The 23,980-nt window shown below is 38.2% G+C and overlaps 1 protein-coding gene across 7 annotated transcripts in view; it reads right to left on the bottom strand.

The window, feature by feature from the left end:
- FNDC3A (fibronectin type III domain containing 3A) overlaps positions 1-23,980 on the bottom strand; it is a 115,630-nt gene that overhangs the window by 42,373 nt on the left and 49,277 nt on the right. For 4 of the 7 annotated variants that reach the window (XM_029960847.1, XM_018071214.2, XM_008929096.3 and 1 more), the window contains 4 exons: positions 9,025-9,101; positions 4,216-4,453; positions 2,112-2,384; positions 21-79 (listed from right to left, as the gene is read on the bottom strand). In XM_029960847.1, coding sequence (XP_029816707.1) covers positions 21-79; positions 2,112-2,384; positions 4,216-4,453; positions 9,025-9,101 — 647 coding nt within the window. Of the gene's footprint in view, positions 1-20; positions 80-2,111; positions 2,385-4,215; positions 4,454-9,024; positions 9,102-12,107; positions 12,151-13,686; positions 13,726-23,980 lie in introns of those variants that run through there. The other 3 variants (XM_018071216.2, XM_018071215.2, XM_018071218.3) reach the window with 3 other exon arrangements.

Here is a 23,980-nt window from a genome sequence, read left to right as displayed (position 1 = left end):
TGAAAGCTTTTGTTACTTACCACTGGCTTGGCTATATTAGAAAGAAGTGCTTCCAGTGCTTTTGTTTCTTCATCCTTTTCTTAAAAAACAAAATCAAAGCGAACAGAAAGTACCCATGAATATCGTGCAGTGACTTTACAGTGAAATATCTCTTCAAAATCAGCAACTGCACACAGATGAAAGTATTTACAAAATAGAACACCTTGCTAACTTGCATTCGTCTAGGTAACATAAAACCAAAAAAGCTCCTGATGAAGTTGTTTTTCTAAATCTGTCCTATGATTTATGGAATACAGAAAGCCTGGTTATCTTTTATTAATGTATAACTGTAACTACTGCTCTGGAGAACTTCTGATCTTGGATGAGATATTTCCATAGATTTCTCTTTGGATGTAGATGCAGTCAAGTTGCAGTAGTTTTAAATATGTTATTGCACATCATCTGGAAGCCTACTGGTAACACTGCTGGCCTCCCTCAATTGCGAGGGAAAGAATCTAAGGTCTTTTGTTTCAGCTGAAGGTATTGCTGAGTTTCAAAGGACTCACAGTATATAGAAAGTGTTTTATGTACTCTCTCTTACACAATATTAAAATTTTATTGTCTTGATAGAGTACTACTCAGTTTTGATAGTGCGGCCAGTGATTTTTAATTCACTTAACCTTTAGTTTAAACTAAACATAAAAGAAAAACAAAGACTGACAAAATTCTTTAAAAAACAAATTCTTTAAAAAACAAAACAGATGAAATCTATTTACAACTTTGTTTCTAAGATGGTTTATGCTGTTGAAACTAATTAAATGGTTCTCTGACTTCTGCTTGACAAGTCTAAGTCTCAGTATGTCTCCCCAATGTCTCCTGAATTAAATAATTTTGAAAAGTGGACTTTTCCATTTCTTAAGTAAAATACTTCTAAAAAAACCATTAACATAATTTTTGTAACATATGTAAGCAACAGTACATTTTATCACCTGTGCCTTGGTAAAGTTAGCTCACAGATCAGTACCAACTAACAAAGTAAACTGAAGTCAAGACTCTGGAACTATAGTGACAAGTATTCATTGAAGTTTGGAGCAACAGTTCCCAACTTCTGACTTCAGGCTGTATCTCAGAGGTGGCATTTGGTACTAAGTTTTCACAGGGTATCATCTACACATACTTTTAAACAGCTCTCATAGGCTGAGATTTCCTGGTTTTGATTAGATGTACTTTTGTCACACTCCCTTTGGTTTACAGCAATCTACTCTACATTGTCATAAAATTATCATCTCAAGGCAAACTTCAGCGAGTGGAGAAAAAACACGATTTTTTTCCCCCTCAACATCAGCAGTTACCAGTTCCTATTCTGAGAAAACTGGTTTTGGCTGTGATAACAAGCCTTTGATGTGTTCAGAATCTGAAGGGCTATGCCAATGATCTCAAAGTTGCATAGTGACACATTTTCAGATTTGACAATGACTGTATGACCAAGACTCAGTGAATTCAGTCTATCTGTGAGACCAGAAGTGAAATAAAGATATTAATAATAAACACACTCCCTATGGCAGTGTCCTAGAAAACATGAACTCCCATGGACTAATGTGAGGACAAGTCTTTTCCTACAAGGGTCCTTCAATAAAGAGTAGGTAGGGACAGGCATTATACGGATTTCATACAACAGCAGTATCTCTTTTACAAAACATTCTTCTTTAACAAGTTGAATGCAGGTTTCCTGTATCAGACACCTGGTTCTTTCCATGTTTTCTACAACATCAAGCAGGCCATCAATATTCAGCGATTCCTAAAAATGCAAGAACCAATAACTCTGGACAAAGCAGAGATTTTTCTTTAAACACTGTTATGTCTATAAAGTATGACTGATAATATTTTCTCAAATTTAGATGGAGACTTCCATGTCAGTTGTTTTTGTTCTCTTAGGCCCATCATTCCAACATGATGAGCAAGCCAATTGCCCTTTAACTCCACTCTACGTAAGGCAGTGCAGTTACAGGTTACTTCTGAACTGCAAGACTGTCAAAGTGTGGTGTTCTACAAATGCTATGCTCAGTTGGACACTGAACTTGCATCATATATTTATATGTGCATATATATATATTACTTTTGATAACACTTACCTTCTACTTCTGTGTCCGTCTGAGAATTGCTTTTTCCTTTACCCAAAGACTTGCTTTTGGTAGAACCTGTGCTTATACCACCTGCATCTTGTCCTTTTGTAAGTCCATTATGTTCACTTGTAGGAGAAGGACATTTCTGAGGAGATGATGGAGGACTGTTTAACCTATCCTTCTGAGTTCCATGTCGATCTTTTAATTTTTTTTGTAACCTTTCATATGTTTTACTAGACCTTTCATCTCTAAAGTTGGATCTTCCATGCGCAGGCAGAGTATCTAAATGAAAGAAGAAAAAAGAAATCATTAAGAGATATAATCTGGCAGCAGAAATCTGGAAAAATATTATTTCATTAAAGTATCCTTTATATTTTATGCATTGAGTTATCACAATTCAATCTCTTATTTTAGCAAACTAAAAGCAGACAAGTGCCATCAGGAAATCAGGAAATTAATAAAACTACAAATAAGCACCCAAAGAGCATCTAGCAATGTACTGTTATCAGAGTAGCACCAGAAGAAATAAAGTACAACTTGAGAACAGAAGAACACTAAGAACTCCAGGAAGATCTAGACATTGGTATATTCTTTTCTGACCACTTTGTACATCATTACTATTTAAGCAACTATATGTAGGCCATCCTTAAGTTATTTTAGTAGCATCATAGAATGCTGAGCAGTTGTGTTTAGCTAGAAACTGTGGAAGGAGAGGCTTTCTCTAAAAACAGCAACCTAGAATTGCTCTTTGAAAGCCTTTCAAGGTCGGCACCTGCCTTATCTAAAGAAAAGCAAGTCTACCAGAAATGTAAATATTAATCTAACAACCCGACCTGAGTTAGGACACATATACACTTTTGCCAATAAACCATATTAAAGGCAGATGTCAACAGCACTACCAAAGAAAGTTTCAACTACAGTATTAAGCTTAGGTTAGTGGCACCTGATTATTCAAACTGGACTTCAAAGGGACATTCAATTAAATACATAAAGTTTTATGAAAAATGGCACACTTTTTTCTGTAATCAATACTAAGATTTCCTATTTCATTCTTGTCCTAGTTTGAGCAGCCGGGACCAGTTTCATCACAGTGTGGGTGCAACCCAAACTGTGTATTCTATACCCTCTATGCCATTTCCCAGAAACTGTTAACAATAGACCATTTGCAGCAGCTGCCCAGAGCACACCTGACCCCTCAGGCTGTAGTTATGGGCAATGTTAACTCCCCTCCAGGGAGTCACTAGCACCTCCACACCCAGCCTGAGGGGTCGTGTCTGCTAACAGGACACCAAGGATTCCAAAAATATCTCCTGACTCACAACCACCCATTGTGGAACTCCCCGCCCTGGGGGAGGTACTGGGCATTCCTGCCTGAACCTGAGTGTATATCATCTTGGGTTCTTGGTACCACTGGTTGCATCCAGAGGAGGACCAGAACCTCCACCGGACTGTGATCACCACCCTCGACCAGACAGTGACGAGCACTCTCATCAACAGGTTTTCCCCTCCCCTTTTACTGTGGACTCAGGGGGACCATGTAGGGCTCAGCACGGGGCCAACGAGCACCATTCAGTTCGTGCCCCAGGGTGCTGGGTTATACATCTGGGTTTTGTGGGTTAAAACCAACTGCTTGTCCATATAATTGTATTATTGTATTATTTTTTATTAAATTGTAACTCTGACTTGTGGTCTCTCTTGAGTTGGGTTAATTTCTCTTGCCAGTTTACCTTTAAACCAGCACAATGCTTCAAGCAGGATACTTGCAAGACATGAGCTCTCGGAATAGTGCACAGGTATGGATTTAAATGTTGAGCCACTACAAACACTTTCTGCATTGCTTTCCTGGGTAAATCTACAACTGATACACATAAGAAGTAATCTGCATATTTAATGGATCACTGAAGAGACAAGTCAAATAAATTAAAAGAGCTTCTGGAATAATAAGCTTCAGTAAAAATCAAGGCTGGTATCCTCATAAAAAATTCTGTGTATGGCTCCCATTCAAGCTATATGTCTTGCTCGATAAAGCGTACACGGCAGCATAACAGACGCTGGAAATGAAGAGAATATTATTCCCTTTGACAGAACTTGCAATATTTGATGAGCTACTTACCCACATCCCCATAGACTTGTGAGGTGTGATACTGCGGAATGTACTGTGTTGCCATGTCACCAGCTCCAGTCACAGGTGAGTACATGTGACGTGGTGGAGGGGGTATCATGGTTGGAAGAGGAAGGAAGCTGGGCAGTGGGGGATGTGGAGGCCTGTGTATTACTGCGTGACCACCAGGATGAAATTCTGGAGCCTGGGGAACCACCACAACTCTTCGAACACCGTTATCCTCAATAACCTGTACAATGAGAGACACCACATACCAAAAGAGAAATGTCAGTAAGTTTCTACAGATACTTAAACAAAGCTAAGAATAGTAAAGCCCTTAAATTTGAGGAAAGGCAAACAGAAGAGCTCAAGAAAACTGATGTAGGACAAATGAAGGGCTATCTATGTTACGTGTATTAACTGCAGCAATGCCATTAATTTCTCAATGCGGTAGGGAAAAATACTGTTAAAAAAATCTGACTGTAACAACGTCTTACAAACAGCCAGGTATGTTTATGGCACGAGTGTGGCTTCTCCTTAGGGTACCCCATTCCCACCCTCATTCACATTGCTTGTATGCTACACTGCTTCTAGGATTTGTTCTACAGCATAACAACTAGATTGCTTCATAGAGTGAGTTGACAGACCTTACTCCACAAAAATAGTGAGAAAGAATAGCGAGAAAAAAGGCAAGCTGTGTGGTTATTGTTCTGTTCCCAACACTAACCCAGGAGGCACTTGCCATACTGCCCCTTTAGCATGCAGCAGCCACCGTCTGCATCAAACTGTTAGCAAACAAACTAGCAGGGTGGTAGTCAGCCCTCTCAAGACTCCTTCACAAGTCAAGGTAGTTCTAAAAAAATCTTTTTTTCTTCTCCCCCATCCTCCTGCCTGTTCAAATGTCTTGCACCCTTAAGGAAACAACATACTACCCAGAAAGTGGGGGCCTTTGTGGCAGCCTCTGCTAGACTCTGTTGTGCAGAGGCTTGAGAAAAATTAGCAAATGGGAGATGTGATGGGTCTGATGGAAAGAAGGCCCAAGGGCACAAATTGTACAAAGTGCTGAAGCAGAAAATGCTTTTCACAAAATGTATTTCTGGTCCAGTCATCAACTGGACCAGAAACAAGCATTTTCCTTGAAGTACTTCACATCATTATTCTCTCTAAATGTTTGGATCAATATTGGTAAATTCACAAAAATACATGACTGTTGGTGACAGCTAGACACCTACAGACATCTTGGCATAATTTGACTTGTGTGTATTATGGTATCAGTAACTTTAGCGTATGGGATGCCAATGAATAAATTGTTCTTTATTTCTTAGTAAAATGCTGTAGAATAATGTCGCAGCAAAAACTGCAATGTAAGTTTTTGAATGAAACATTTATCCAGAAAAGGGGGAGAAGAACGGAATATCACAACCACATTCAATAGCAGGGGACAATGCAACCCTATGACATAAGTTTTCACTAACATTTGAAACAAAATGGGGACATGTACACATACATCAATGAACATCCTTGTGCAACAGGAGCAGAACAATAGATTGAAACACTGCCAAACTGCTTCCAGCTCCACTGTTTAAGCTTAACAGTATTATGCTTGGCTAGATTTAGTCCCATGCCCTGGTGTGAACGCTTCCACCAAGTCCATGACAGAAAGCTGCTTAGAGGATCAATCATTGGTTTTACCATGTCTCCATTAGAAGTTGGTGTGCATCTGATACAAGTGGAATGGAGCTTCTGGTTTTGTTTTCTCTGACAGCAATCTAATTCGTGTACCCCAAAACTATCCTGCTAGCTGAACCAATAAGTGAGGTAAGTGAGGTAGGTCTAGGAGACTTTCAAAACTTCACCACTGTACTGAGAGAGCACTGTAGAGAGAGCTGCATGCTTTTGGTGTAATGGTAAAGTGAAGATCTCTATGCATATGCATATGCAGTAACATTCAGAAGACCTAGAAATATGTACATAATGGAGCTAATCCTACTTTACTTACATAAATAGAGTTGGAAATTAATATAAATTACCTAAGTGAACACAGCTTTAAAACACATGTATATCACATGTCTTTAAAAAATGTGTTATTTTCAGTATACAGAAATCGTCCTGTATTGTGAAAGAGTAATTTCACTAAAGACAACACTACTCATATCTGTGTAACCACAGCTGTATGGTATCCTAAAGGCAAAATTTATTAGCAGCACTAAATACAACTAGAACTTCTGATGTCCAATGAAATTCTGTAAACACTGAAATGTAGTTTTAATTATTTAAGTCCTTTTTGCTTACAACCCCCCCAAAACATTGCAATCTACTATGATTTTATGAGCAGATTCAGATTACGTAGGAAGTAGCTTCCATTAAAAAACAAACAAGCTACTGAGTTTATAACTTGTTTCCCTGGGTCTGCTAATAGCCTAAGTACCTCAGAAACAGACACCCAATTCATAAGAGCAGGGACCTTAAGTCTAATAGTGTAAAATTAAGATTTTGACAAGTCTGTAACCGTGTTTCTAGATCAAACATCTACTCAGTGGTAGGCCTCGAGCGGACAACTACACAGATAAAAACCCTCTAAACAGCAGTAAGAGCATCATGCCAAGTATATAATTCTAAGTTAAAAAAGTAAACAAGCTCTCTATTATCCTAATTGTGCTAGCAAAACATGTGGTTCTGGCATAGGCCTGTTTCGTTGAGTGAACCAACCAAACATCACTGGAAAACTTACTAGACTGTCAATATAGAGAGCTTAGAGAGGATGAATAAAGATGTGCTTTCTTTCAGAGTTTTACAACTACAGTTCCAAAAGAAGAGGAAGGAAAAAAAAAATCACCTTATGAATTGCTTTTTATTTATGTGATATAAGAAAAATAAATCTTTAATTCAGTAGTCATCCCCAACTTCTAACAGAGGACAGTATGCTGTATCACTGCCAAGCAGGCATTGAAGCAGGCAGAAGCATAATAGAACTAAATGAAAATGGATAGACAAAGGATGGTTATGCTGAAGTTGTTCTTCCAGGCTGACAGCTTTAGACATTTAACTGGTTTCCAATTTATCTGAAAATACAACTGCAGCTGCTGACATTTAAAAATATATTATGCCTGAAGAAACCAGCTAAGTTACTTTGCTGGGACTGCATTACGTTCAGGAGAACTCTTAGCTCAACAGACTTGCCTGTTTGCAACACTACTATCAAATCTTCTGGTTTGTAACAGGAACTTCCATCATAAACCTCAGTGGCTGCTATATTTTGTCAATAGCAAACACTTCAGAAGGCTTATAAATGATTGGTTTTCCTGGACTATGGTACTTCTACTCAGACAAAAACAGCTCATCCACCTGTACTGCGCTGAGCAGATGTGAGGCACCTTCAGTTTAGAAGTCTAACACAACACCTGCTTGCACTAACAAACTCCAACGAAAGGTTCATGGACAAGCCTCAGCAAGGTCCAGCCCCTTAGCCTCTTGCTTCAAATTGTTTTCAAAGGAAGGATAAATGAATTTTAAAAACATTATTCAGACTGGCACAGGTTACACAACTTTTTAAACATGAAGTACTTCGTGTTTAATTAATATTTAACTTCATCAACTGAAGCTAAATATTCCAGAAATATGGTAAAATTCAGAATTTCACTTATCTCAAAACTTCTTTCCGTTCTTTAAAAATTAATTCTAATAGGAATCAAGACTTTTTACTATGACCCAAAGATAAATGGATTTTCCTGATTATTTGTAATTCATTTTTCTTCTGCCTGTTTGGGAACTCAACTATGAAGTACACATAGAATCAACTTATCAGCCAACTTTCAAAAGAAAGATAAAATCACAGAGTACTACTCTGCCTACCCTAACAGACTTTTCTTTTGCCAGAGGACAATTTTTTTTAATGCTGTTTAGATAAGTCCAACATCTGCTAGACACTGTGGGCTTTTTGGTTGGGTTTTACAAGTTGTAGTCTCTTCTTGGTGTACACCATGGGATGCACACCAAGCCAGAGGTAGACTGATTACAACAACAGAATGTCTTGAGAGAGACTTACATCATGGGGAGTGGCATTCTTCTGTTCTAACTTCCAGGTCTGACCTACTAACTCCTCAACTTGTTCTCAGTTGAGGGAAAGAAAGAGACACCATCTAGGAGGCCACACATCTCATTATAATACATGTGTCAAAAATAGCCAAGAGGAATCATCCTTTTAATCTACTTTAAAGGATGTCCAGGTTATCTAGCTCACATTTAATTTTCAAGCATCTAAATTAAGAATCACACAGCAGTAAAAAAATGAGAGCCCCATTTTAAGGTAAGTGGTAGAAACACCTATTATATGATAACTTTTCCCCAATGGACAGCTGACATTTTTCCATGTTGTTTGCTATACTTTTTCAACTGACCTGTTTTACTCCTCATTGGCAGGGAACTTCCCAGACATGAACCATGTACATGTATAAAATTATATTGCAGCCAAGAGAAAAAATCCACTAACACAGAAATCAGTACAGGTCCTACACAAGGAGCTATTTTGGCCATGTTTGTATTTTATATTCTGAGGGCATCTAGTACATCAGGAGTCCGAACTCAACAAGGAACTGTGCTTGTTATTGTCATGTACGTAGTTAATATATAACCAAACAGGCACATACACAGCATAGGAAGTCTCCCATCTCAGAGACACCATGGGACATCTCCCCTTGCTTACTTGCTTGATCACAGTGATTCTGAAATCTGACAAATTATTTTCCTGAATTAGCTATTGTGATTCTACTCCCATAATTTGCATGAAAAGAAATAAAATAAGAATTGAGTGAAGTGACATACCTGTGGGGCATATCCAGGAGGCACATAAATTGGAGGCACTGAACCATTTGGGGACATCATTGGAACCTGAGCAGGACCTAAGTGGGTTACAGAAATATTCAGTACAACACCATTTAATAATTTGAGAAAGCTGAAAGAACATACTGAATAGCAAAGTCTCAGTGAAAAATATACAAGATAACATGGATAAACAAAGGCAATGAACTGTACAGACAGAATTACAGCAAAGGGCACTCTTTGAAATCTAAAAATCAGTTGAATCGAAACAAGCTAAAAAACCCCCACTGGCAGACATTTCTCCCTTTTCTGTCAATAAGCTCAGAGGAGAGCTCATGTCAAATCTTAACAGATGACAAGTCAAAAGAAGTGCCCCAAGATGAAAAGACAACAGAAGAGACTTTAAAACAGAAACAAATCAAAAAGATATTTGAAACAAATTACTGAAAGCAGTTAAGAGTTACAAGGAAAAGTACTTAAAAAATTGCTATTCTGTTATTATGGTCTTATCATCTAAAGTAGTGTCAGTAGCACAGCAGTGGGAAGTAGCAAACTGGTCACTAACTTAAGGTCCCAGGGAAAAAGCCAGTGTATTACTCACTGGGAAGTCTACTCTTACTAATAGGAAAAGTCATGATACCATGATGATCCTTGTACCATGCAAACCATAAAGAATGGAGTTTGGAGGCACTTAGATGAATATGACACAATGGTAATGTGGTAAGGAGGCATTAGTAGATAAAGTATTGCCTGGAAAATCAGATACCTTCAAAGAGCACAGGGACGCTGTCACATACTTGGGTTTTCAAAAAGCTTTTGACAATGTCCCTCAAAGACTCTTAAAGAAGCAACTCTGCCTCTGGTTAAAAAGGGAAATGGTCTTTTAATGAATAACTGATTTGAGAACAGGAAATTAAGATACGTAAATGATCAGCTTTCAAAGTGGCTTGAGTGACCAAAGAAGTCCCACAGGCACCCAAAGAACCTGTTCAATGTATTAAACAAAACTTCTGGAAAAAAAAAACAGGGAGGTGACAAATTGTTGTTATGTTCTCCAAGAACTGCAAAAGATCTCATAGTACTCAATGACCAGATGATAAAAAACCAGAAGAAACAGTGTTGATAAATGTGAAGTGAAGCACCTGGGCAAAATTGTAAGTATTTATTTACAGCAATAAGCCAAAAATTAGATGTAAATAAACATACTGTGCAGCTACTACATATATTTTGAAAGAAATACCAGCCATGCGTTGTTTAGTAGCATTCGCAGAAATTAAAATTCATAAGTAACAGAACAGAGAACAAGCAGAAAACATCATTATGCTGTGGTATAAATTCACACTGTACTTTCAATATCTTGAGTAATACGTTTGTCTCCACCTTTCAAAAAGAAAACACAGAACTAGAAAAGGGGACACACACACAGAAAAGGAAGTTTACGCTGGCTTTTTACCTGTTTACCAGGAAAGATATAAGAGACCAGGATCTTTCCACCTGAAAATGGTTCAAAGGGCTGGCAGTAGAGAAATAGTAAAAGACTTACCAAGAACCCCCACCCATAAACTGCCTACAAATGGAAAGATAGATCATTTATAATATCTCATTTACAAGAACCAGATATAGTAAATCAATTCACCGGGTAAGTTTTAAAACAGATAAAGGGATGTCTCATGAAATGTGCAGCTAAATTGTGTAAGTTAAATTGCTTTAAGAATACTGCAGGAACCAAAGATTAGGTTCAGATTGGGAGAGCTAGTCTGTTAAGGGTTGTAAAAAATACAAGATTTACTTTTGTTTCAGGAATCTAGAAACAAGAAATTTTTTTCTGTGTGCCTGTCCTGTCCTTATGCTGTCCCCTTCAGTACTTGATACTGGCCTCTATCAGAGTAAGCACATTGGCACAGGCTTCAAGAGGGATGTCCTTACATTATTGTGTTTAAAACACACAAGGGAATAGTCACTGAAGTTTAATTATTAAAGAAAAACTGATACGCAATATAATTCGAGCAGGTTTTGTGACAAGAGCATAAGGTTGGGATTCAGACATTCTAGAATGCATTTTCCAAATTTCCAATTCAGCGTAGCGAAGCTATCAAAAGCACCAATCCAACTTAGTGCAGTTTCAGTAATATTCCTGAAAGGGTGTTCACAGCTCCACCTTAATGTTTTCTAAACTCTGTTAGATCTGCAAATGGAAATGCAAAGTACAGTATATAAGACTAGCATACCTCATTCTGATAAGTATGGGCTTGACAGAAAAATAAAGGCACCTATGTCTGACTGCCAAGAGCAGGGAGAAGGAATGAAAAGCACTCAGAAAAGCAGCATGCAATCCAACTTCATTACACATGCTATAGGGACTTCTTTGGGATAAGATAAAGCAGTTTTCAAACATATTACCTAAAAAGAACCACAGCTTTATTATCAACCAAATGCTAACACACAACAGCAGGAAGGGGTGATGAGACTTTTTAACAATAAGGTCTTAACTGAATGATTAAATGAACTGTGTAACAACAAAGAATATAAGGACTACAGTAAGCTATAAATTGGGATCTGAACATTCCTCTGGTAGTTTTGCTCATCTGAAACTCAAAAATATTTCAGCAAAAGTTTCTCCTGAGTATGAAGTGCTAAAAAGAAACAAAAGTGAAGTGAAAAGCAGCAAGAGAAACTAAAAAAGTGTTTTGCAGCGCTAGCTTACAATAAATGCAAAAAGGTCAACAATAATGGAAGCATATTTATTTTAAGTTGCCATTCAAACAAATAATGGTTTCAATTCTTACGTCAGAAGATGGATTTTACATGACTTGTATCTTGCATTGTTTACTTGCAGTTTTTCTATAATTAATATAAAACACTGACACTTTTATTAAGCTCACTATTTTAAACTGTGTAAGTTTCAAGTAAATTAAGAGCACAGTTACTTGAATTTTTTACAGAACACAATGTCCTTGGGGGATAAAGGAACTCTAACATGAACAGCCAGTTTCTTTGTGAACTAGTGAGTATCTGTGTTTGTCTTTTCTGTTTTCCTTTAAACATATAAAGAATATTGTTTAACAACCTTTTTAAAGCTTACTTACTTAGCACTTTAATCTCTCTAACAAACATAAAAAAGCAGTTATCTCCAATCCAGTACAAAGGTTGATCCACAAAGCCATTTTCAGTAAACCCATAACCTAGCAGTCACAAAAATAAAGACATAAAGGCAATGTATGAACCTGAAAAAATATTGCAGTGTTAGAATAGAGTCAAATCAGTAGCTTCAAAAATTGCATCCCATTTTTAGCACTTTAAAGTATCAGAAGTAATGAAAACATTATTTTGAATATTCAAGAACTCTAATTTACTCGTGATTAGACTTCCAAGTGGCTGTGAAATGCACTTAGATTGCAAAGGAACACCCAGGAAAATGGAAAGCATGGGACAAAAAGTTGGCAGACTTCACATGTATTTTTAATGAATACTGGGTTTTACAGTAAAATTACTGATTTCTTGACAGAAAGCATATTATAACCTCCAAAATTTTATCTAGAGATAAAATGTTATAAAAATGTGTTGGTTTTTTTTCCTTCGCTAATGTGAAAATCTTGGCTCTCCTTCAGTGAAATACACCACAAGAGTAATTTTCATGCTTTTAGGTATTGGCTAGGCTGTTGCATGACAAAACCGGTGTGCTTTACCATGACATGAGAATTACTATCTAGAACCAGCAGATAACAATATGAGGAATTAATGTTAAGCAAACATCTAATTTTCTGTATTGGGGATAAATGGAATTGACTTAATCCAAATCACTGTACTATGAATGTTGATTATTTGAATGTCGTAAGAGGACGTCTCAAATCTTCTGTATACTTTCAGGTATACAAGTTCTCTTATACAATAAGTGGAAAAGAAGTATTGTGGGAGAGAAAACGAACACATAACTATGTTACTTTATTACTGAAAAATGTCTCATCAAGCTCAGCAAAGGTTGATTTAACTCAACGCAGGATGTTTCAGCACACTCTGTTTATTATTGTGCTAAAAATCGCAACAGCGGGACGAATATCTCCTTCCTGTAGCAACAGCAGGTGAAGTTCTCCAACGTGTCTATCTGAGTAGACTGTAAACCCCCCATTATGTTCATTACAGCCACCATAAACGTGTGGCAAAATTACCAGCGCTGCATCATCGCTGGGATCGTGACAAGCTGATCTAAGCATAGCAAAACCTGAAAACCCGAGGATACCGCCATCGTTCGCCTAGTAGATACACCATTTATTTTTTATTTCAACCATTAAGCATCGCTCCATTTTAAGTGTCTCCTAAAGGCGCTCGGCAAAGGTGCGCACACCGGATTCCCAGAGCCGGGGCCGGGAATGCTCTTCCGGGGCACTCCCTCCCGGCCCTGCGCTACAACACCCCGGCTCCTGCGGCCTCCCAGCTCACGGCCGCCCTGCTCCCCTCACGGCTCGGGGCCACCGCGGCCCCGGGCCGCAGCCACCGCCTCCGGGGCCCGCGGAGCGCGTCACCGGCACAGGGCCTGGCAGCGCTCCGGCTCCTGCCCCTCAGGCTTTTTTTCCAGCCACCGCAGCTCTCCCCCATCCGCCACTCGCCCACCACGGCGGGGCCGCCCGCCCGCAGCTCTCGTCTTTCACCGCAGCCCCGGATCCTTACCGCTCATTTCGGCCGGGCGGGCGCTGCTCCCGCGCGCCGCGGCAGTGCGGGGCGGGGCGGGGAAGGGAGGGGCGGCCCCTCAGGTGCGCAGCTGTGCCCGCTCCGCCCCGCGGCCGCTCCGCGCCCCGCGCTCCGCCCTTCGAGGGGCAGCGGCATCCTTTGCCTTCCTGGGCCCGGTTTTTACTGTAATCTACCCACTGTCATTGCCTGCTGTGATCCGAGTCATTTAGCCGAAAGCTTTTACGTTAATTGGCATAATTAAGTGCTAAAGAATTATTTCGGCCTAGTCCTTCCAGAGGATTTTCCTTGAGCTGACCTGTTAATCAGTTTACACCTAAGAAAGGGAGTGCACAAACAGATCTGGTTGCAAACAAACACTTTCCGGGGCGGCGTTTGGAAGGCTGCAATGACTTTGATACTAATCTATGTGGATACTGCAGCTCATGAACACTGCTATACTTAGCATTAGTCTAATGTGAACAGTGATGAATCACTGCTATCCCCAGGAGGAAATAGCATTCAGGATTTACTGCAGCACATTAGGTTAACTATGGCTCTATAACCGAACACCCACACTTTGACATCACACAGGCGATGATATGCATCACTGACGCAAGCACTGACAGGATCAGACACAAAGGCCACAGCAGCTGAAACAATAGAGCGCACAGCTGACGTAGCAGCACACCCCTCTAACACTGATGAGCTGCAGTAAATCAATAGTCCCAGATCCACAAACAGTTGCACCACTCTGTCTTTTACTTAAGGGCTAAGACTTCAAAGCTTTATTTTGGACTTCCAACAGCTACAACTAATTGCAAAAATCAGTAACGATAACCACCACCAATGGGTCTACATTTGTCTTGTAAACTGTGCCTGGAAACATACTTCCAAATCAGTACTTTACATTAATATCAGCAGCTTTACACATACTAGGTGCAACATAATAAAAGCAAGCAATAAGAAAAAAGAGAAGCAAGCACAGAACTTACTGTTAGGCCTGAGCTGGGGAAGAGGCACAGGAAGGAACTGTGAATGCTGCAAGGACACAGGCAATCAGAAGACTTCAGCTTGCAATGCTGTCAATTTAACATATTCCTTATGCTCTGAATTCACCCTGACGAAACAATCCCTTCCCTTCCCCCATCCATCTGTCTACTTTTGCCAACAAGGCTGGGAAACAGCAGCTGACAAAGCAGCAACATCAATTTAAATATATTAATTGGCTAAAAATAATAATAATAAAAAAATCTATCAGCAGGCAGCAGGCTGGCAAACACAAGGAAACACTGAAGATAAAACATTATCATAGTTGCTTTCAAAAGCAGGGGGGAAAGCATCAGTTTCATCCACACAGACTTTGGAATAATGGATAAAAGAACAGAAAGCTATGAAGCCTAACTACAATATTTCTAAAGATCACATCCTAATAAGATCCTGATCTTTCCCATGAAACCACACATACATATTCAGGAGAGAAAAAAAAAAGGATGTGTAATCCCTTCCCATAGGCAAAGCGCAGAGATGACAGGTTCCTGTAGCACTTTATCATGAATATAGCTATCAGTTTTCTTTTATAATGGCCTCATGTACTTTCAAAGGAAAAAGGTGACAATGGTTTCTATGTTCAAATGTTAAATGTACTTTTACTTCACCTGTTTCTAAACAATGACCATGGTGTAATTTTGTGATTAAAAAAAGATTGCAAGTCCATGCCTTTGAACGGTGCAAACTTCACAACACACAGTTACACTTGGGAGCTTGCATAAAGATGATTGTAGTTGTTTGAGATACTCCAATAATAAGAGTTTTTATATGTACTTTCTGAAGCAATTGTGTGGCACAGTGACCAACTCTATCCTACTTTGTTAAAAAAAAAGTACTGATGATTCAAAGATATTAATGTGGAAATACAACACACACTTTTGTACTGTGCATCCTAGACTGTTAAATTGTTCTATTAAGTTTGCCGGTTTAGGGTAATGATTTAGTAACTACGTGGAAGAGTTAAGTAAAAAATTGTTCTTTCCCCCATAGTCTTTCAATTTAAATATCAGGTGAACCATAAATCACTCAATTTCAAAGGAAGTAAAATGTGATATACCATTCTTAACATGGAGAAGCTTTGATAAAAATGTTTTTATTCTTAGCAAGAAAAATAATCTGCACTCATTCTAATCTAACTGCATTGCATATTTGCTGGGCTTTTTCTTCAAGGAGAGCTTAATTTCCTAGCACCAATGCTGAGCAGTACTGATGCACAACTTTTTCAGAATAATAACTTAATATTTGTGCATACTGCTTAATCATGTTCCATTTGATTCACAACATTCAGAATAAACTATAATTTAATCATCTAACAGTTGTTACCACTAGAATTTGTGTTTTTCTAACCAGGTGGTTTTATTTTTTATCCCCATATAACACTGCAGACCAGGTAGTTAAAAAGTTAAGCACTGCTACTGACAGCTACTTGTGGTTAAGAGGTGAAAAGCACAACTGAGTCTCAATAGTTGGCAGTCCTTGGTGTGTAGACAGTGGCTTCTACAAAAGCGTTTGTTGATCCAGAGAAGACAGATCTTGGAAGGAACAAGCATTAACTTCATCTTCCTTGCCACCCACCACCACCTGCTTGTGCTAAGAATGAAATTACATAATATAATTACTTGTAAAGGCTTTTTCAGCATCCTGATATTCAACTTATTACACTACTGAGTTATTTTTTTCTGTGCACACCTACCTAGGTACATTGCCTTAAAACTAGAATGCAAAATTATCTGGCACATTCTGCTGTTGCAGACCCGGCATTCAGAGAAGCTCCCCTTCCTTTGTGCAGATTTTTTGATATTCCCCCTCCCCAACTACTATACACACATACACACGCGTATGTATATATATATATATATATACACAAACTATGAATTGAATGTGATTTATTGAATATTACCTATACAAATGTAATGTATAGATTAAGCAAATCATTAGCATTCATTTAAGTACTGAAACAATTTTACCAAATTCTAGGGTAAGGTATTTTAAAAGTATGGATAAGAGAGAAGACTCTGTGGATTTAAAAAAAAAATCTGTTTGAGCAAACTGGGATTATTACAACACATATAGTGTCAGAAATCCTAGAAAAAATTATTATCAGAAAAGGCTGCCAAGAGAAAATTTGGTAACTAACTCAAATTTTTAATTCTATTCGAGGCAGACATTAAAGATGTACTACTCCGAGTCCCTGGAGTCTACTAATAACTGAAAACCTTCAAGTTGTTTAGATTCCGAGCTAATTATATAAATAAATACAATGTCCATTTAAAACAAAATCAAAGCAGAACAAAAATTATTACGATTATAAGCAGCTGAAATCCTTCTAGTACATAAAATAAATACAAAACACATCTTTCTTTACAGGAACCAATTTGGGAGTAGTCATTCCTAACTAGAAGACATAAAAAGAAGTTAGTAGGACATGAATTGTCTCAGTTTTCCAGAAGCCCCACAATCCAGTATTCTACATGATAAGCCAGAAAGATGGAAAAATACGTAAATCTAGAATGACACTGACTCCACAACTGGAGTTCTAGAGTGCAAAACCAGGGCTAAATCTTGTTCTTAGTATAACGTAAAAAGTTAATGACAATTGCTGATTTTTAAAAAACCCTCACACTCAACAGCTCTGCCTCACTGAAATTTTACTCCCTTAGATGCAATTCCCTGTAGTAGGTGAGTTTGCTGTTCTGGTCAGATAAAAAGATCATCTCTAACAATACAAAGCAATGGAAAGAGTTCAGTCCTACAGGACTGCCTCTCTTCACACTCACTGCATACAATTATTTTTATGCCTACATTTGAGGGGTTCACTTGAGTCCACTAACCAAGTTTTAGCAACACTGCAGTTCCACAAAGAAATGTTCATGTAGGTTTCTAAACTATGAAATAAATTTTGAAGTAACAGTTTATTACACAGTTTTGTTTCAAATAATGAGTGGAGAAAACAATCCCTGAAGCTGACAATTCAAAAGATGACATTTGCAATGTGAAATCCTTCTGTCATGACACAAACAGTAGGGAAGAAGCCCCAGGCAAATTATACAGAATCACATGACAAAAGAGAGACAAAAGACCAAATTGAAAACATCTGATGTCATACACCTTACACTTTGCAGCATCTAAACCAAACACTTGGCCTCACCAGGGTGATTCACTGGCTACCTCCAGAGGACAACTCTCTGCACATTTATCAGGGAGTCACCTCATACTGAATGACACAAATCATTAAGCACAAACCATGTGCCCTCAAGCAGATCTCTGGTTCAGGCCTGCTCTAGTCACTCTTCTGTCCAATTTCAGTAGAATACATCAAGTTTTGTCAGAGTGGATTCCTACTGTCAGAAAAAGGATTCCTACTGTTCAGTTAGTAGGTAGACTAAATTCTGTGCTATGCTCAAGCAGACTAACCCCACAGCTTGCTCCTGGCCTAGGAGAGTGCTATGAACACCAGACTATGGAATAATCAGGTCACCTCTGCTGAAGATGGACAACTAGAAAGTGGAATGGAACATGCTTAACTCCTTTAATCCAAGAGCTTCTAAATGGAAAATACAGAGTAAGCCTTTAAAACAGAATCATACAGTAATTCCCATTATATCGACAAAAAAGGCAGCTTGCTTTCCCATGTATTTTCCCTCTGAAATCTTTTTTTGAGGTGAAGATGCCCATCTCTAAAAGACAACACGGAGAAAAGTTTAACTTAGAGTATCCCCGAGCCTCATGGCTAAGGGACTCTGCTGGAATTGGGGAGCTACAAATTCAGATTCTGTGGTGCTTGTAGAGCTCAGATCTCTCTGGTTACAGGCGAGTGCCGTAATCAACTTCCTGCTGCTGATTGCGTTTGCGATCATATAGCCCAAGTAAACACACAGCCTTTCTTTATGGAGAGACAGAAAGGCAACTTTTATATACTGTCTCTATATGTCTGGCTTTTGACTGCCCCTGCAGCTTTATGTTTTGTACAATTACAGGCATATAGTTAAAACAAGACAAGCAACAGATTCAGTTTGCTTGCTAGGATTAGATCCTGATTCAATAGGTGTCCTGGGCTGCATGTGAGACTTTTGCAGCTAAATCTAAGTTACAGCTAAGGTGGAATCAAACATCCTGAATGTGACCCCTTGCACAGTTCTTTCCACAGACATATTTTTCTGTCTTTTCCCTGTTCTCTTTTCTGTCTTTTCACTAATAACAAGAAAGCCTATGAATGCAGCTACAATAGGGGATGCTCTGAAGACAGCGGAAATAAAAGTTGACTAAAAAACTACTGGTTTTGAAAATTCTTAACATTGCAACTGACATGATAAATACTTCACCATTTAGATTAAGATTTCTGGTTCTGCTAATGACTTAAAGTCCACACAAAAGAATTTTCATGTTTAAAAACTTTGCAGAAATTTGATCCTGAATTAACCCCAAATCAGAGTATGCATAAAAAAGCACTGATATTCTTAGTCCGACTTAGCAACATAGAAAGGCGCCATGCTTACTATAAACACATGCAGCCTCTTCTGTAGTGAAATGTTTCCACTAGCACACAAATCACTGAATAGTATCAGCCAATTCCCACTGCAAACCTCACATTTTACTATTTTAAGTGATTTGAAAGTGTTTTTCAGGATCTGCATTAGCTAAAAAAAAATAAATTAAATAATCTCAGGCTAACTAATAAGACTTTTTAAAATTGTATTCACATCTTTTAAATTGTTATAGCATTTGAAATTTAAAATTTGGTCTTTTTGGTGTTTTATGTTACAAAAGCTCCTTGATTCTCCACAATGAGCCATTTACGGATCCCTTCAACATGGAATTATTTTCTCCAAATCTCAAACAATTTACCACAAGGGGAAGTATGTAAGCTCAAGTATTAAGTGCGTCTATGACAAAGATTTTTGTTGATAAAAAGCTTTCAACATTGTTAATTAATACGTCCAGAAAGAAAGTTATCTGGAAAAGCAGTAAGAAGGGCCCAGACATAAAGATAAGCCTATACAATTGCAGTGTTCTCTTCAAATTCAATTTGCTCTGTAACCAAATATGTTTTAGCAAGTAACATACCCACTGCTTCAGCAGCCAAAATTAACTTGCAGCCAGAAAGAACTATGTTAGGAATCTATGCACCTGTGCCAAACAAGAGGCCAGGGATGAAACAACTAAGACTCACACATACAAAAGCTGTCATTCCAAATGAGAAGAAAGGAAAAAAGACAGATGCATACAGTGGAGTTCCTTACCACACATTATGTATGCATCAATATGTCCCTCTATTAAGAAGCCTAGATGAGAAAATTGCTTAATAGCTGGAAAGTAAATGTGTCCTTTGTGCAGAAACCTTTTCATTGCTTCGCTACTGCCTGGATGCAGGAGATCTGTATTATCTGTTGCTGGACCGTGAGGGCTTAGGGACTGAAAATACCTCATGAATCAAGTCTATTCACCTGCCCTTGCAGTTTTATTCCTCTCCCCCACTATCATACATCAAGATCCATCATAAATGGATTCTACATAAAAGCATGAAGATCAATTTTAAAACAGTTCTTTTACCCATACATCTCCCACTGGACCGCTGTTCTAGAGCACTACTCACCTACATAGCCAGAAGGTTTCTTGTAATTAGACAAAAGTCATTTCACAACTATTTGACAGCCACTAGCTCTGGCATTCTTTTTTTTTTTTTTTTAAATCCCTGGTGTTTTCTTACCAATTCCTAGTAAAACTAATTTTTAGCCTAACAAACCAAGCTCTTTTACTTTCTGTTTATATTCATTTTCCTGGACAACACCTGGAATCAGCTTCATTTATTCTTTTGTAAACGTGAGTTATCAAATTACAGTTGAAGTCTCAGCAGAATCCTGTAAAATGCTACTAAACATCTCAAGCTATAATAGCAACAACTGCCCTGATGCATTTTATGATCACAGTAACCGTTACAGACACATTATACTGGAGATAAGTATTATCTTTTGAGTTAAACAGCTTGCCTGCTTCTTCCTCCTCCTCAAGTTTCAAGTGAGGAGATCCCCATCTATGCATCCCCATTAATCTTATGCACAACTTTGCATTGTATATAACTGCATTTCACCCAGTTCAGTGGCACCATTCAAACAACACTCTTTTAGACAATTAATACATGTTCTTGTTGATCTTTTGCCATTTCTGGAATACAGATTTCCTATGCCATTAGAGTTGTCTGGATGACCAATTTTTCTGAAACATCAAGTATTTCTGGAATATCTCATTAGCTGAAAGATACCCAAGTGCATTGGTTACTGAATGATTAAGAAAGGACATATTTACATCCTAGGCTATCTGTGCATCATGCTTTAGCCTTCAATCCTTTCATATTTCATCCAGTATTTAGAACTTTAAAAAAAAATAGGGAAGGTTGTATTTACTCTGATGAAGCTCTTCTGAGATAGTGATCAAAAAACATTCTGTGCTATGCTTTCAAGGAGGTATGCAGGTATCTGGCCTCAAGACTCCACTGCACACCTGCAGTTCTTTACACTGCATTCTCTAGTCCTTCTATCTACTTTCAGTGGCCTTCATATCCCCTAAAGCTAGATCCTACACAGATATAACCTTACCCAACATTAAGTCTCTTTTTCTCTGTGGCATGTTCCCAGGCACTTCAGACCTCTGTCCAGCTCTCTGAAGCTGCATAGAAACACTTACTTCCGAATGTACTACTTGTCCAGACCCAGCAGCACAACAGTGCCACAGAAAAAGATGATCCAGCACCATACTTTTATGCACTTCTGAAGAAAACTCCAAATCCAACACCCTTCTATTTAACTACCGTCACCAACATGAGACCAGATTCTTTCCCATCAAAAATAATGGATACATTTTTCAGTTGAGAGGACAAGGCTCAGTAACTTAGAAAAAGTGACAACACACTGAAATTCCACAAACATAATGCACAGTTGGAAAGCTATTATGAACAAGGCAGTACTCTGGATGGCATTTTAAAAACCTGATAGAGGATGAACTGGAGAAACAACCTACAGATAAGGCTGTGTGGGCATATGAATAGTCTACTATGTGTTATATCTTTGCTGGAAAGGAATGCAAGGAAACTTTAATGTGTATATAGCCACAACTAAAAGAAAAGATAGGATATTTCCAAGGTACGCTTTCCTCTTGCTGATGCAATCTTCCTTTGCATAAGAATTAGAAGGGTGTGGTAAGCATAAAAATATATCTTTTACAAATATTTAATTGAAAAGACTACATAGATAGCATTTCAGATTTACAACCTGTGTAGAAAAGCACTTGGACCAGAAGTAAAAAGTGATCAAACTCTCAATAATCAATCTCAAAACCTCATGCTTGCCAGTCCTCTTGTATCCATCTGCAGTACAAATCAGAGAAACTTCCCCAAGTGGGTTTTAGGCACTCCAAGGATCTGCCTGCAAGACACCTTTATTTGTATGTATTATCATTTGAAAAATAAGAGTAAAAAGTCAGGTAAGATTTCAGATTAAACTGAATTTAAAAGCTAAGTAAGAGTCAAAGTACCTTTTTTTGTACATCTAACAAAACAAATCTTTGCCTGATCGCAAAATAAGAAACAAAATACAATACATGGAAAGTATAACAAAAAGAATAAATGCAAACTTAAGTATGTTTCATGTAATTTTCCAAAACTACCTGCTACTTAAGAGCTTTACTGAGATGTCTCTTTCTTGCAAAAGCCATAAGAATTAACTCTGTCAAGAGTGGTGCCTTTCAGAGTACAATCTCTTCGAGTTTAAGCAGCTGAGGATGCAACTCAGTAGCACTTCACTTTAATAGCATCTTTCCAGAGACTATCCTAAATAGAACTTGTGGGAAAAACAGAGAAAAAGAGAAAGGCTGACAGCTCTCTGTAGACACTTCTTTGTCCTTCTGTTTGTCATCTTCAACTTTCATTCTGATTCATTCTTCATTCTTAGAAGACTGCAGTATCATTAACTTACATTTCCTGGACCTAACAGTTCTTTGCCTGTCTCTTTCCAGGAATTTGACTGTTTCCACCTGCTTTGGTTGTTTGCTTTGGTTTTTTGGTTTGTTTTGGGAACTGGCTTGCTAAAGCTGTTATTTTAGGAATATGGCTTTCCCTACTTTTTCCTACTTTGAAATTTTGTCTTAGTCCATGGTCCTCTTGTGGTCTTTGTTCAGCACAATCCTTCAATGTTAAATGACCTGTCTGTATTTCGTAAGATTTTCCTAGGATTGTTGAAATACTGCATTAGGAAGAGGCCATCATGGGGAATACTCACTACCCCACTCACAGTAACTTACATCTCATTGAAACTACAATTCCATGTTAACTCCTTTTAAGAATTATTAATATAGACTATCGGTTTGACATTTATAGTTCTTACTGCAGCTCTTTCTTTGGCTGCCTTGGAAGGTACATCTGTTCTACTTCTGAATACAACTGTCAAGATCATCCAAGGGAAACACAGTACACAGTATTTATGAAAATGGCCCATATATAGGGCACCAAATGGAAAGGAGAAGTGAAACTTCCGAAGAATGGGCTATGGGGAATACAAATTGAGAACAGGCAAAGGAGACAAACCATATCCTCACAGAACAGCTGATTAATCAAAAGGGAAGCAAAGTGTAGTCAGCTTCTCTAGTAGCTCCAAATCCATTAACCTGAGACCCATCTACAAGTTATTGGGTGCTGTACAGTCATTTGAAAAAACCTGAGGCTCTTTGGATGGTGTCCTAGGGCACCTGCTCTAGACAACTGTGTTTTCTAGAAGGACAACTGGAAAGCCACTTGAAGTGCGAAAAAGAGCTTCTCTTTGGCAAAAAGAAACAAGAAAGAACAGCACCATATATAGCTGTATTTACTACCCGTGAATTTGGTCCTTCTAACTTTGTTTGAAACCTCATGTGATTACATTGTTTCTTAATGGCTTTAAGTGGCTGAACTTACACAGTTTGTAACTGGTCTTTAACTCACATTACACGGGAGCTGTTTATGTTTGTGCACAGCTAGGCTATATGTTTGTAATGGCCTTGTTATCTTCTGCATCTTCTTTCTTTCCCTCATTTGGATAATAAACTGCCTTAGATGTAAAACAGATTGCTGCATGTCTGCAAAAGGAAGAAGGGGAAAGGAAGTTTTATTACCATGATTTTAAATATAGTTGAAGAATGTCATGATCATGTAAGTCATGCAAGCTGACAAAACCTCAGTCATTTCACAGACAGTCAAAAAAAGACAACTATTAATTTACTA

The sequence above is a fragment of the Manacus vitellinus genome, unplaced genomic scaffold, assembly GCF_001715985.3.
Source record: "Manacus vitellinus isolate BGI_N305 unplaced genomic scaffold, ASM171598v3 scaffold_2_pilon, whole genome shotgun sequence".
NCBI lineage: Eukaryota > Metazoa > Chordata > Aves > Passeriformes > Pipridae > Manacus > Manacus vitellinus.
The sequence above is the reverse complement of the archived record's forward strand: the minus strand, read 5'-3'. Positions and strand labels throughout refer to the sequence as shown.